Source organism: Cryptotermes secundus, unplaced genomic scaffold (genome assembly GCF_002891405.2).
Source record: "Cryptotermes secundus unplaced genomic scaffold, Csec_1.0 scaffold1415, whole genome shotgun sequence".
In the NCBI taxonomy this organism is placed as follows: domain Eukaryota; kingdom Metazoa; phylum Arthropoda; class Insecta; order Blattodea; family Kalotermitidae; genus Cryptotermes; species Cryptotermes secundus.
This window is the reverse complement of record NW_019744143.1, coordinates 259,611-274,658: the sequence shown is the minus strand read 5'-3', so window position 1 is coordinate 274,658 and position 15,048 is coordinate 259,611. Positions and strand designations below refer to the sequence as shown.

The 15,048-nt window shown below is 38.1% G+C and overlaps 1 protein-coding gene across 1 annotated transcript in view; it reads right to left on the bottom strand.

Moving 5' to 3' along the window:
• The window catches only part of LOC111874594 (basement membrane-specific heparan sulfate proteoglycan core protein), a gene marked incomplete in the record, with an annotated part of 357,246 nt that overhangs the window by 129,045 nt on the left and 213,153 nt on the right, over positions 1 to 15,048 (bottom strand). Inside the window, 2 exon segments of the mRNA XM_033755519.1 lie at positions 8,885 to 8,978; positions 11,558 to 11,691. Coding sequence (XP_033611410.1) covers positions 8,885 to 8,978; positions 11,558 to 11,691 — 228 coding nt within the window.

Genomic DNA, 15,048 nt, shown 5'->3' with positions numbered 1-15,048 from the left:
CTCTTATCGAAGATTACACCTAGATATTTTGCTATCACGCATTTCTGCAACGCTCGCTCTTCACATCACTTTTCACCATCACGCGCGCTAATCAACCAGATTGCTTCGAACGTTCATATTTATACTGGGATCGCTGCTAGCACGCATCTACGTCATTACGCGCGCTAGCCAATCAATTCTTCCTCCTCACTTTCGAGTTTCGCTCCGCCACACCGAGCAGCTTATAAAAAGGGGCGGTTCCAACGCCGAGTGATACAGTCCGACTGGAGTCTACGTTCAAACCACACAGCAAGCAACTTAAGCGAGCAGGCTTCGTCGCCAGCGCTCGGTCTTCGGAGGCATCGGCAGGCTGCACCAGGCATGACTGCCTCGGCCCTCCGGCGCTCTCACACCCGACTCACTGGGGCACCGCGCCTGGACTCGCCGGTGGTCGTGTTATGGTCCGACTCACTGGGCATCTGGCGTAGCCACTGCCTCATGGCTCCCACGACCGCGCTCAACGACTAGCCTTTCACCAGCCATTCACCGTAGCTAGCCTTTCTCCTTACCGGCGCGCGCAGCGCTACCTCTCCGATCAAGCATCTCAGCAGCCACGGTCCTTTTCAGGGCCAACAGACTGTTCCGAAGAAGTGGGTTGTCATAGGAGTAATGACAAAGACTACACATTCAAGAGCCCCACACAACAACCACAAGATGAGTAGGATACACTAGGGCTGTTTCTGGGAAACAGCTTAGTAAACACGTCCCCAATGCTAGGCAGCAGGTTCTTAATAATGCAACAGTTGAACTACAACAACAGAAGAGCTGCTGTTTTCTATGTGGTCTGTGCCAAGAGGTTTGTGACACAAGGTTTGGAAGTTAGTCAGTTGAGTATACAGTTCTGTAGAGTCTGTGAAGAGAGAACTTGAGCGAGCGAAACTGAAGAATATCGACTGTTAAAATCCATTACCAGGAAATTTCTAGTGAAGACACTGCAGGCTGGAGAAGACTTAACATGTAGTGATTAGTAAAATGTGGAAATCAGCGATAGTGTAATAAATATTTGTAGTTACAACCTGTAACTGATAAATAAATCGAGCTGCTAATCCCAACCCCATCTAGTCACTCATACACGTGACAACACTTTTCAGAAACTCTTAATTTAACATTACCTACAAATATGAAACTTAATGTTGGATCATTCAACCATTAACATAAATATTTCCAAATTCCAGTCATAACAACAGCATTTGCAGTTGTAATAAATTTTATTCTGTACCAAATTATCCATTACCAGAGTCATTTGTACAAAAAATCTTCAAGGAATAAAATGTTAACATGGTGATTTCATGTTATTGCCTTAAAACATCTAACAAGCAGGAAAACTTTCAGCATAGACCACAGAGCTTGCTGCAGTCAACATATTGCCACATGTATGAGTGACTGTCAATGCAGTTTTGAACTTGAGACTGGATTTATTGACCACTTTAACTCACAATTCAAGACTACACTTAATTATAACGCCATTGCTAATCTCCATACTTTACAAATCACTAAGGCATATGCTCAAGTCTCCTGAGTCCGCTCGGTGTTCACCAGTAGATCTCTGGTAATGGCTTCTAACGGTGGAGATTCTTCAGCTTCCTCACTCACTTTATTGCCTACTGGCTCTCAACTGCACCAACTAAGTCATTCCTTCACAGACTCCCTTACAACTCTCTAACGAAATTCCAAACATACCTTGGTTATAACATCTTGGCATGGACCATGTAGAAACACCATTCATTGCTGTACTCCAATCATTTCCATGGAATCGTGTTAGTCTGCGAAGGTGTTACTCTGTAACGGCTGCGTATACTTGCTTATTAAGAAAGTGTTCCCGAGCAGCACATGTTGTTTCACTGTTTGTTCCAAGGTCATTACCCAGTAATGGGTCTACACACTACAGTATTAAGGTGAAATAGTGTTAAGCAAAGGAAACCTATACTCTTGTGGCTTCACACATCACAAAAATTTACCAAAATTCCTAAGTTGTTCATTCTTTACTACAGCAATTTTGTATCTGTCAAGTACAGTAAAAATGCCACCCTCTGCCATCTACAGTAAACAAGACTAATATAAATTAAAACCAGAACTGCAAATACATCATATGGAACAAAGGGGCAGAAAGACATCTGCAGAACATATCAGAACTGACATGCATGGGAAAATTTCAATATTTAGCATGACATAGGAATGATTAAATTCAATGTACCTTTTTTTTTTAGAGCGTGTAAAGTCACAAAGATATTACTGAGTAAATAATCCTATTCTCCTGACACCATGAACTTGAATTTGAAACGCCATAACAACATTACCATCTGATACAGCATGCATTACTCACCAGTTTATTGATGCGAGAGGCATGATGAGAGAAAGAAGCACAAAATACATATATACAATTACAATACTAGTCTCTACTGAGCTGATGATATAAACTACAAGCCACTAGATACAAATTTCCAGGACTTCAACAGACAGGTTATGGGATCAACATACAGTTCTATTTCTCTGGATCAGCGCTCATACTTTCCACAGTATTATACTCACAACCTCCACATCCCAATTTAGTATGGCAAGTATTTTCAGACCTCAATACTAACATCTCTGGGACCTGCCTGTCGGGAGTTAAGACAACAGACTGTCAATTACAAGTTTCAGACCCCAGCAACATGTGAAAATATTTCTGCTCTGAAAGCTTCACTTCTACCATAGAAGACATGCGAAGACTATTAGGCCCACTCTGCAGTTTGGAGCCAACATTATGTTCAGCTCCCCATCAACAGCTACCATTCCTATGTTCACCACATCAGTGTCTGTAACAGATTCTGCCTTATTGGTGCCCCTACCTCAGAAATGGAATCGATGCAGCTTAAAGGTAGGCAGAGACCATATCTGGAGGCACTAGACAAAGAGGACCAACTTTCTTTTCTTGGCAGGGGGGTGAGAGTGAGTACACTTGGTACGTCAGCCACTATCTGGCCTAATGTACCAGCCCCAGATGATAGATGTTGATGAGTACAGAGCAGTCAATGGAATGAGAATTGGCAAGGGAAACTGAAGTACTCGGAAAACACCTACCCCAGTGCCACTTTGTCTTACACAAATCCCAGCTGAAATGACCTGGGATTGAACCTGGGCCACTGAGGTGGGAAGCCAGCAACTAGCCACCTCGTCTACAGCATGGCCAGCCGCAACTTTTACTTGTGATGCCCTGCGTTACTGTAATGATACATGTGTGTGGTCTAGCTGGCTGGATATAACAGTTTTTTGATACTAATACTGTTATGGCAGATTTAATGTCTGGCCACCAGCCCTGGAGCACCAGGGTAATTAAAGTTTATGTCAACATAAACGTTCTTTTACTCTGGTTGAATTTTGTATGTTGGTAAATACTCTTCCAATAACTATGACTTTCCCAAATAATTTGAAAATTCATCATGAGCATAAACTATATGTGCTTAGGCTTAACCGCCTGCTTCATAGCCTTACAAATGTAGCTGGTCTGTCCATAATCTTCACTACAATGATTTGTATTCCAGTGCCTGGTATGATGATCATTTTATTCTGCATGTGTGTTGCAGGTGTGTATGTATTCAGCTAGCATTCAAGTTCACTGAAACAGTATTAAATTGTAAATTTCTTCCTAATGTCTGTGTTTTGTTAGTCAGCTAACCTTGTACTTAAGTATGAAAGGTCAGAAGGACCTGCGCTGCTTCCAAACTTTCAGCCTCAATTTTTTAAATACCCACAACTAACTACCAAATTTTGAAGTTGCTTTTGTTGTCATGCTGTTTATTCATATTTCGATTTTATCAGCCAAAATTTCTCTTAGTGATAACATATGTGGTTTGGGACTGTAATTTAAATTCTGCACACCTCATGTGGCTTGTAGTGAGAGATCGTGAATATGTGAAATTGGTTAGTTGTTTGGTAACTATATCATGTAACATAATTAATGCCCAATGATAATTACCACCACACATTCACATGTGTGTAGTTTTGGTGATACAGATTTTCATTATATACTTATTGCCAATGACGTTTAGTTGGTGTGCGATAATTTGTAATTCATATTCTGATTCAGCTGGTAGTACTTCATTATCTGCACAAAGTATCTTACATTAACCACATTCTAATAGTAAGTGGTGTTTCCATTCCTGTAACATTTTGCTGTTGTAAATGTTATAGTCAATGACCAAAATCAGGCCCTGTCACAAATTACAATTGTAAAAATGATCATTCCTATTGGGCACTGTTTACATCAGCTGTCTGCTGATAACACCCTCCCATTTTGGTCAATATCTATTTCATGGTGTTATACAGTGAATAATTTTGAACACTGACAAACTGATTCTGACAAATGCATGATCATCAAAAACCCATGTTTTCATGTGTGTCCTTCAGCACTCTTATTCACTTGTTCTTTTAATGTCAAATTAACTAAAACTGTTGGATTTTTCAGACAGCCTACTACCACCTAATTCTTTAGGTAAAACAGACTGTGACCACCTTTGGTGATTGTACAAGGATTTTTTTTATTGCTAGTGGGGTGGGACTAAGTCCCTTGTACTGCAGCCACTTCTGGCCTATTTTACTACCAGCACCAGATGATAGGTGAAGGTGATTGTGGAGCACCTGGTGGAATGATGATTGCCCAGCGCCACTTTGTCCACCACAAATCCCACTTGACCAGACCCGGGATCGAACCTGGGCCGCCACAATGGGAAGCCAGCGAATAACCACTTGAGCTATGGTGTGGCCTTGTACGAGGGTAAGTCAATAAATAAGTTACAAATGGATATAGAACTTAAATATGAGTACTGATTTGAAAATTGCTTTTATTTCTCAACATTATTTCCTTGTACATTGAGGCACTTGTCCCATCGTTTCAAAAGCCCCTAAAAACCAGCAGCATAAAATTCTTTGGGCTGCTGTCAGAACCAGGCAGTGACTTCCCTTTCTACAGCTTCATCTTCAGGAAAATGTTCAGCCAAAAGATGATGTTTAAGAGGGCCGAACAAATGGAAGTCAGCAAGGTCAGGGCTATAAGGAGGATGCTCGAGGACTTCCCATTTGAAATTTCGCAGCATCTCATTGGTCTTGTTGGCAGTATGGGAACCCACATTGTCGTGCAAGAGCGACATGCCTTTGGTGGGTAGTCCTGATCACTTCTGTCGAATGTCCTTACGAAGTTTCCTGAGGATGTTACAGTAGGAGTTGGCATTTACGTAAACGCCGACTCCTATTCTACATCCTCAGGATGTAAATGTTCCCTGTAAAGGGAAGTTACCACCTGGTTCCAACAGCAGCTCAAAGAATTTTATGCTGCTGGTTTTCAGGGGCTTGTGAAAAGATGGAACAAATGCCTCAGTGTACAAGAAGATTATATTGAGAAATAAAAGCATTTTTCAAATCAGTACTCTTATTTAAGTTCTATATCCATTTGTAACTTACTTATTGACTTACCTACGTATATTCATTGATTTCTCAGGCCAGTAACTTGAGAATGCAAACACATGACAATCCCAAATTATCACTACCCATCTGCCCTTGCATGCCACTGACAACAACCTGTTAATGCTGCTGAGCTACGATTTTCACAAAGATTTGCTTAGCAGGCTGAATGTTCTCGAGACCTGACCAGCCACTAATGATAGTGCCAGAAACTTTTGGCCATTCTTAACAATGGCCGATAAATGTCAAAAATGCCCAAATTTCGTTTTTTACCACAACATATATATATATATATAAAAACTAGTACAGGGAATATACCAAATTCCCGTTTTTAGTGCCCATTTTTAGAAACAGGTTTTGAAATTCCTTTACCAGCATATTTTACAACACGCATAACATTATATGGATTGCATTAATGTGTACAGAATGTTATATTGTTCCACCCCCAACACAATACTGAATCTTTATATTCTGTGAATAAAATAGTTATGTTGCTATAGTATTCACACCTGTTCTCTTGTACTTTCTTGTGTATCTTTATTACCAGATCTGTTCCCCACTACTTTGGTTTTGTTTGCACCTATATAATTGTTGAAAGATCTTTCAGTTTACTTTTGCACATTATTCCATTAAATATTTTCTCTACAGAAAATGGGCTTCATCTCAAAAAAGATTCTTTTCAACATTTAGACAGCATAAGAAACTCTATGAAACCCATTTAACTTTCTAACACTACAGAATAAAGGCACAGTGACCCAAAATGCAGATGCAAGATATAAATACGAGTATATCAACAGTCAAAAGAGTTGTCCTTTTCTGTCCCACAAAAGAAATGTTTGCTTAGAAACACCAGTTCCCTCAGCTCTGAAGATATCTAAGATTTTCTTTGACTATCCAAATTACACATGTCCTCCCTATAGCGAAAGAAACCATACCAAGGGAAGATACATACCAGCTGCCAAATATTCTGCATAGAGAATACAAACATGTCCTGCCTATGTGCTTCTGTGTTCTGTAATGAACAACTAATTCTCTAGAGCAGAGTCCTCCTTGACAATCTAATAGTTAGTCAGCTACTCAAGAATTTCCTTTCCCTCCATGCAACTCAAAGTTTCATACCATATCCATAAGAACCTACCGCACAACATAAATAAAATAATTATTTTTTATTAAGGGAACTTTACCATCTTGGTGAACATGTCCATGTGTCATTTCATAAAATAATGTAACTATATTGTGACCTCAAACTAAATCATCAAGTGTACACTTTTCTCATACACCCTGCAGTATCATAATGAATTATGATTGAACTGTAACAGTACAACCCTGAAACTAACAATATGACTGCAAATATTCTATTAGCTGATATAGAATCCACTGTCAAATGTTCAAATCCTTTAATGCTCGTGTTCCACTTAAGAAAAAAAATGGATCCTGCTAAATAAACAATCATAAGAGATTACAGTCACATTCCCAACATATATATGAACTGTACCAGGAAGTCTGGATATGTCCTACAGTGGGATCAAAAAGCTAAACGTGCCTATTGCTAGTAAATCATACATTAAATTGGGAAAATTAAATCACACTGACTTTTGCTAGAAAAATAACATCAGAATTGTTCCTATTCGGTGGATGAGCACATTACATACAGATGTTCAAACACTTTATACTTGTAACTCTAATCATAACATTACTGTGTATATGGAGTATATTTTGTAAATGTTGAGAGTTGATAAATTAATAAATGAACTGAAATGTATAAAGCACCAAGAATATATTAGCATAAAATGAATAAGGAGATGTTCAGACAGCCTGTGGCGTTTTCTTTATCTTCATAATTTTTATTCTGTGGAAGAATATTTCCAACATAAATCATTATAAGTTAATGATTATGCATTCACTAGAATCACCTGTTGATCATCCAGTCTTTTATTAGTATTATTCTAGTCATTATTCTATTATTCTAGTCTAGTCATTTAAGCAATTTCTGTGATATGTTCAAACTGTCATTGTTTAAATTTAAAATGCATGTTTTATTAAATTAACTTATATGACTGGAATCTATTTGATTCTACATGTTTTGTTTTTATTTTTGTATTTTATACTTTTTTATTTATGTACTTAGTTCTTGCTCTATTAATTTTAAGAATAATCACTGTATGGACATGTCCTATATCTCACTTGTATTGTGGATCCATGGAACGAAAAATAAATGAATGAATGAATGAATGAATGAATCACTGATTTACTTTTAACATCTACCTGAACAGGATCTACCAATAATTTACTTCTACTCTCATAAAATTCCAACATGCACACTGATGCTTAAGTAAAGAAATTGTGCTATGTGTTTTAAGAATCTGAACGCTGTTAATGTGGGCTTGTACCTGGTCCATACAGGTCATACTCTGAGTAGGGGAGGACACCATACTTCAAGAGAGGAGTATGGTCGAAAGGTATGTGGTTTGAGCTGTGAGTATCTGATGATGTGGTTATCTTGATCCTTCCAGCTGCATGCAACAAAGAACATCCTCAAGTACAATCTAAACCAGCCAGAAAACGATTAAAACTTGAATAGTTTCAGTATTCTGGGATGATGATGTGCAGTTTGGATGACAGGTACAGCCTCCATCTTCAGGGCAGATAACTCAGCCAAGTTTGGATAAATTATGCATAATGTAAGAGAGGCCAATAAACTTATCAAAACTGGTAGCCCTACATAGGGGACAAATGGCAGAGTATAACAAGAAGGGGGNGGGGGGGGGGGGGGGGGGGGTAGAATTCCACCTCCAGCTTCCTTCATCCTGTGATTCTTTAGTCTTTTCCCACTGACAAAAAGGTCCTTTGTAAGAGCACAAGTTCGCACTAATCTACTGACTACTTTCCATCCCCTTTTCTGTGGATCACATACCACTTTTCTCTGCTTGGGCCACATTTTTTGCCCTGAAGAAGGATGGAATGGGTTTCTCCAAAAAAAACCCATCAATTAAACTACATGACATCACATTCCAGAAGGACATAACCTAAAAATTCAACATCATGAGAACCTCAGACCTTACATGATCTCAGTATGGTTTGATGGTTACTTCCACAGTAACTTCAAAGCACTGCTCTTCTGCTGATAATTTTGTCCACGTGGAATAACAACAATATACAAAAATTTCCAAACTGTTGTGCAATTTCAGTAAGTTTCTTCTTTCTTTCTAAAAGCTTCTTGATCATCTTTTTATATGGCAATAAACTGCAATATTCTGAGCCAAACACAACCTTATACTCCTCAAATTAGCTGAAAACAGTCTACCTGATCATGACTTCTGCTGCACATGAATTATGAACAGCACCTCATAGAGGTCAAATGGCAGACATACATGCTTCACATGAAATTTGGATCAGATTTGATACTCACATGGCTCCACTGTGAGATGAACAGACACCTGGGCTCTTGGAATATTTGGGGGGACACCAATGGCCTCACAGATGTACGTGCCAGAGTGTTCCACCTAAATTCAGGGGAAAGACACACAAAGAATTCCATTAAAATACTATCCTATGCTAAGGACAATCAACTGATGGTTCAAAAGCCTTCTCTGACCCTTATCATTCAAGCAAGGGAAGTTTATTTACAATTGGAAATAAATATCCAACTAACAAATGACACTAAATATTGTGATTACGTGAGTAGAAATTCTGGTTCATATCCAATCTAGGCTACAAATATGCCTGACCAATACAGAACCAGTCACAGACAAGTATCTAAAATACACATGCTATGAAAATAAAAATAGGTCAGATCAAACAATAAACCAAGTAACTAAAATACACATGCTATGAAAATAAGAATAGGTCAGATCAAACAATAAACCAAACTGTTTACCTTCCTACTTTAACATTAAACATAACAACATCTTAAATTTAAAATTGTAACAAATCATCATACCATGTAGATGATAACATATTTATGCCAAAATAAAGCACCTATGATACATAAAACCTTAAAAATTCACATTAAAATAGTAATTACTATTAAAAAAATCCTTCGGTGAATAAAAAGAATTCAATAGAAGGCAGTTTTTTACAGTATTTTTTAAATTAATTCTTATTATCAGACAATTTTTTATGCAAGGAGGTAAGTGATCAAATGACTTTATACCTATATTATAAACACCATTTTTATAGAGAGAGAACCTTGGTTGTGAAGGGTAAAATTATTTTTACCTCTGGTGTTGATACATATAACTGTGAATTTGTTTTAAATAAGGAGATATCAATTACAAAAATTAGTAATGAAAATATATACAGAGAATAAAACGGTAATATATATAGTTTCTTAAACAACTCCCTACAGGAATCCCTATTTCTGGAATTTGTAATAATTATGGCCTTTTTTTCTGTAGTTTAAATATATTCATACTATAAGGGGAATTCCCCCAGAATATTATACCATATGACATAACTAAATGAAAATAAGAATAGTAAATCATCCTCAGTAATTCATGGGACACAAAGGGTCTTGAAAGATCTAACAGCATAACATGCTTTGCTTAATTTAACTGTAAGTCCATCAATATGATATTTCCATGACGAGCTATCAACAGCAATACCTAAAAACCGAGTATTTGTGTTGTTAATAATATATTTATTATTATAACTGATATCTAATTGAATTGTTTAGCTATTAGTGGTTCTAAATTGTACATACTGAGTTTTGTTATAATTTAATGACAACAAATTGATATTAAACCATTCATTCAACTGTCTGAAAGAGGAAATAATATCTTTTTTAAAATTTACTAAATTAGGATTACTAACAATAATGCTGGTATCATCAGCAAACATGACTGGCTTAGAGTTATAATTAACTACTTCAGGTAGGTCATTTATGTACAAAAGAAAAAGCACCAGGCAGTCTATTGAAAGGCATCGGACATTAAGAAGAAACATTTCACCTCCATCTTCAGAGTTGAAGAATAAAGAATCCAGCATGAAGTAGGTAGCAAGCAGAGGCTGGCTCTCAATGGACTACATGCCATCATATCCCAGAAGACAGAACTTCCCTTGAATTGTTTCATATGGACTGATATAAAGAAATGAACGGCCCAAGGAAGCATTTTCCTGTCCCCAAGATAGACTCTTCCTTGCACAATCGGCCAAAAAACTCCTTGTTAACACGGCGCCACATCCCAGAAGACTGCTTTCTTCATAGTCACTGCCGTGAAAACCTCAAATCTTACATACTCCTTGTTAACAGATTACAAAGTCTCAGTACCATGTTCACAACATTTCTCCAATGAACACTGAGTGAAATGTAAGATTTGAGGTTTTCACAGCAGTGACTATGAAGAAAGCAGTCTTCTCGGATGTGGTACCGTGTATATGTGGTGTTAACCGACGTTTCGGAGGAACGTATAGCCTCCATCTTCAGGGTAGAAGGAAAAATATAAAAGATCCACAGGCGAAGAGACCGTGAGAACCAGTACAAGCAGTCTGTTCCGAAACGTCGGTTAACACCACATATACACGGTGTCAAATCCCAGAAGACTGCTTTCTTCACTGAGTGAAATGTCATCACTTCATGCCTGAACAGTAAGTGATATGTATTGATACACATTTTCATACGCTATTTTCTAAGACACATTTTAATACTATCTTTTCACCTACAATTAGGTATGAAGTGATCTCCATGAAAAAGAACTACATAGACCAATTATTTTTTCACTGCAGATGTCGCATACCCTGCTCATTCAATATTTCTTTATACAACCCCCTGCATGCCACAAGCTGATCAGATCTGCTCCAGTACCGCACTATTAACTTCCCAAGCCAATGACATCACCTAGTTGATAAATATTTGTATGGTATTTCTGTTGATGGATGTCATCTTGGTGAGGAGGGCAGAATAGGCGTGACTGACTCAAGGCCATTTAAAGGACTGTGAGGTTGTCTATGCAACTGCATTAACGTCCAAACCGTCTTACCATTTCCATCTCGTAGTTCTGGGTGGGGTTGGGTTACAACAATCAAAGCCTGTTCAAAAGTATGCAAAGCACACTTAACAATATGGCAAGATAAGATTGTATACCTGTATATCAGGCATTTCCAACCGTCCATTAATGTCCCTTGATCCTGGAGGTAGTGGCAATCCATTCCCTCGTAGCCACCTAACTCTTGCTCTAAGTGGCCCTTCGTCTCGACACTGGAACACAACCTCCCGATCTACATGATGAGAAGAAAGATCATCACATGAATAAAGGTTGCAAGCAATTTAACAAATTCAGACAGTCAAAAAGAGATACATTAGTATTTTGTATAGTCTGAAAGAGACTTTACATAATAAGTGTTACATAGAGAAATTACATAATTAAACATACAACTGTATCTTAGGTCCTTTATACTAGCTGATGTTCTGATGGTACTTCATTTTTCAGGACAACTTGCCAATATGCAACACTGTTTGCTGTATGCTATGGTATCATATAAAGCTCTGCAAAACAAACCTCTGATGACTAAGCATGTGAAATTAATACTGCATACAAATCCATGAAATGTGAATGTCCTCTCTGTCTACTGACCTAAAATTCATGGCACTGTTGAAACAGATGCAAGAAGTGCACTGGAGATGTGGTCAAGTGAGCTGGTCTACTGCTATAGTAACACTTCGTATCACAAACATGCTTCCAGCTGATGTTAAGATACATCATTCTCAGTCCTTTAACTCATTCACTGTTAGTGAAGAAATATGTTAGCTGTGTCAGCCAACACTAAGATCAATACAGTAAACCCTCGCTAATCCAAATTAATTTGGGGGAGAGGTAATCCAGATTAAGCAATAATTTACATTAATGAAACAAAAGATAGCCCTAAAAGACAAAGAGAAAACTTCTACAATTGTAAATTTTAATATTATAAGTAGTCCTCATGTAAATAAATAAAAATAAATATCACTGCTACAATTTCTTCCTGGGTCTCCTTCATCCATCTCAAGTTAATCTTGGATATTTCCTTGCGTGGTTTCAGTCTTTCCAGCTGCCTTTGACACAGTCTGAAAGTCCTCTTGCTCCAAAATCCCAAGTGTCTGTTAATGTATGTACTCAGCTGTGAACATAATTCTTCACTTTCAAATTTCAATCCTGTTATTAACTGTAACTGGATTAGCAAGGGTTTACTGTACATAATCTTTGAACATATAAATACATGGAGCTGCTATAAAATAAAAGGACTGATGCTCTAAAATCTGTTATTCAGTTAATCACACAATGGAAATGTCATCACCTTCAAAGTGGTCCCCTCCCCAACGCCTATACAGCTCCGTGCAAATTATCCACTGTTGGAAGCAATGCTGCAGGTCCTTTTCTGATAGCTTCTTCATTACCTCCATCATCTCTGCTTTCACTGCATCTACAGACTCGAAACGGGTTCCTTTTAATGCAGACTTGATCTTTGGAAATAAAAAAAAAAGTCACACTGGACTAGGTAAGGTGAGTAGGGTGGTTGTTCCAACATGCAGATCTTGTGCTTCGCCAGAAACGTCTTGATAGACAGTATGTTGTGTGCCAGTGCACTGTCACAGTGAAGAATCCATGAGCCCTTCTTCCATATTTCAGGTCTTTTTCTTCTCACATGTTCACAAAGGAATGTCAAAACCTCCTTATAGCAGACCTGGTTAATGGTCTAACCTTCAGGCACCCAATCAATGTGAATAGTCCCTCAGATATCGAAAAAACGATCATCATTGCTTTGAAATTTGACTTTCTCTTCTGTGCTTTTTTTCTTCTCTTGCCTGGAACTCTTGCAATGCATGGATTGATTGGTCCTTAGTTTCCGAGTCATACTGAAAAAACCATGACTCATCACAAGTTATTACATTTCCTGAAAAGCGTGGATCATTTTCAGTGTTTTGAAGGATGTCAGTACAAATGTTCATTCGAGTTTCCTTTTACTCAGGAGTGAGGATTCTCAGCACCAACTTCGAGCACACATTTTTCATGTTAAAATGTTCATGTAAAATCTGTCAAACGCTTTCTTTATCAGTGTTAGCTAATTCAGCAACTGCTCAAATGCTCAAGGAACGATTTTTTCGAAAAAATTCACCGACTTTTTCAATGTTAGCATCTGTTTTTGATGTGCAAGGCCAACCAGGATGCAGATAATCTTCGATCTCTCACCTTCCCTCTTTAATTTTTTGAACCACTTGAAAACTTGAGTACAAGATAGACATTCATCACCATAAATTTCCATCAACAAACTGTATGTTTCTGTACCATATTTTCCAAGTTTTGCGAGGAATTTCATGACATGTTGCTCTACTTTAATACTTAACATAATTCCGACGGAGGTCAGACACACAGTCCTCTTCAAACAAAGGCTGCTACCACATTGTTGACTATATGACCTTGGAAGTCATAAGGTTGACGGAGAGGAGGGGACAGGCTAATATGCCACCCTGCTCCCTGTTGCCAAGGCCACAAGGAGTCGGCAAAAAAGTCTGTCAGATTATTCTATAGTCACTCCACGTATCCTGTTTGTAAGAATTTAATAAACTTGAGTATGAAGTGCACCTCAACGTTACAGATTAAATGGGAATAGAGACATTTCCATATCAATTGTATAAAATTTACTGAACAGTTTTCAAATACAATAAAATATTACTGATGTATTCAACATGCTTAAATGCTTCAAGGAAGTAGTTTAGTTAAGCAAATTGTCACACAAACTCAATTATGACTAGTACCAAACCCTAGAATCAAACATTGTCAACTGCTGCCCAGCTCATGCCTCAACCCAAACCAATTTTATACATTAAAACCCATTAACACAATGAAGAAAGCAGTCTTCTGGGATTAACACCACATATACACGGTGCCAAATCCCAGAAGACTGCTTTCTTCATAGTCACCGCCGTGAAAGCCTCAAATCTTACCATTAACACAATGTTTGACCCCATACCAAAAATAGCCTTCGGAGTAGCAACTGCACTGTCAGCTGTAATTAGTAATGGTAGGCATCTGTTTCATATGTAACAACAGAATTAGTAAAGCTGCTTTAGTCCAACAAGTCTTGTTCTCTTATGCATTAGCAACATTTGTTTGAGCACAATGCATTTAACCACTGGCAATTTGAAATTAGCAATATTTGGTTGAGTAGCATCTGTTTAACCAATAGCTAATTGTAATTAGCATAATTTTGTTGAGTAGCTTCCAGTTAGCCACTTGCTGGCTGCTTCTGGTTAACAATACATACAGGCGTAGCCTCCACTTAACCACTAGTTGTTATGTGACTGAGTGGCATATGCCTAAACACCAGCCGTTTGTCATTAACAACATTAAGCTCAGTAGCATCCACATGACCACTGGCTGTTTGTCAGCAACATTCAGCTTAGTAGCATCCACATGGCCACTGGCTGTTTGTCAGCAACATTCAGCTGAGTAGCATCCACATGGCCACTGGCTGTTTGTCAGCAACATTCAGCTGAGTAGCATCCACATGGCCACTGGCTGTTTGTCAGCAACATTCAGCTGAGTAGCATCCACATGGCCACTGGCTGTTTGTCAGCAACATTCAGCTGAGCAGCAT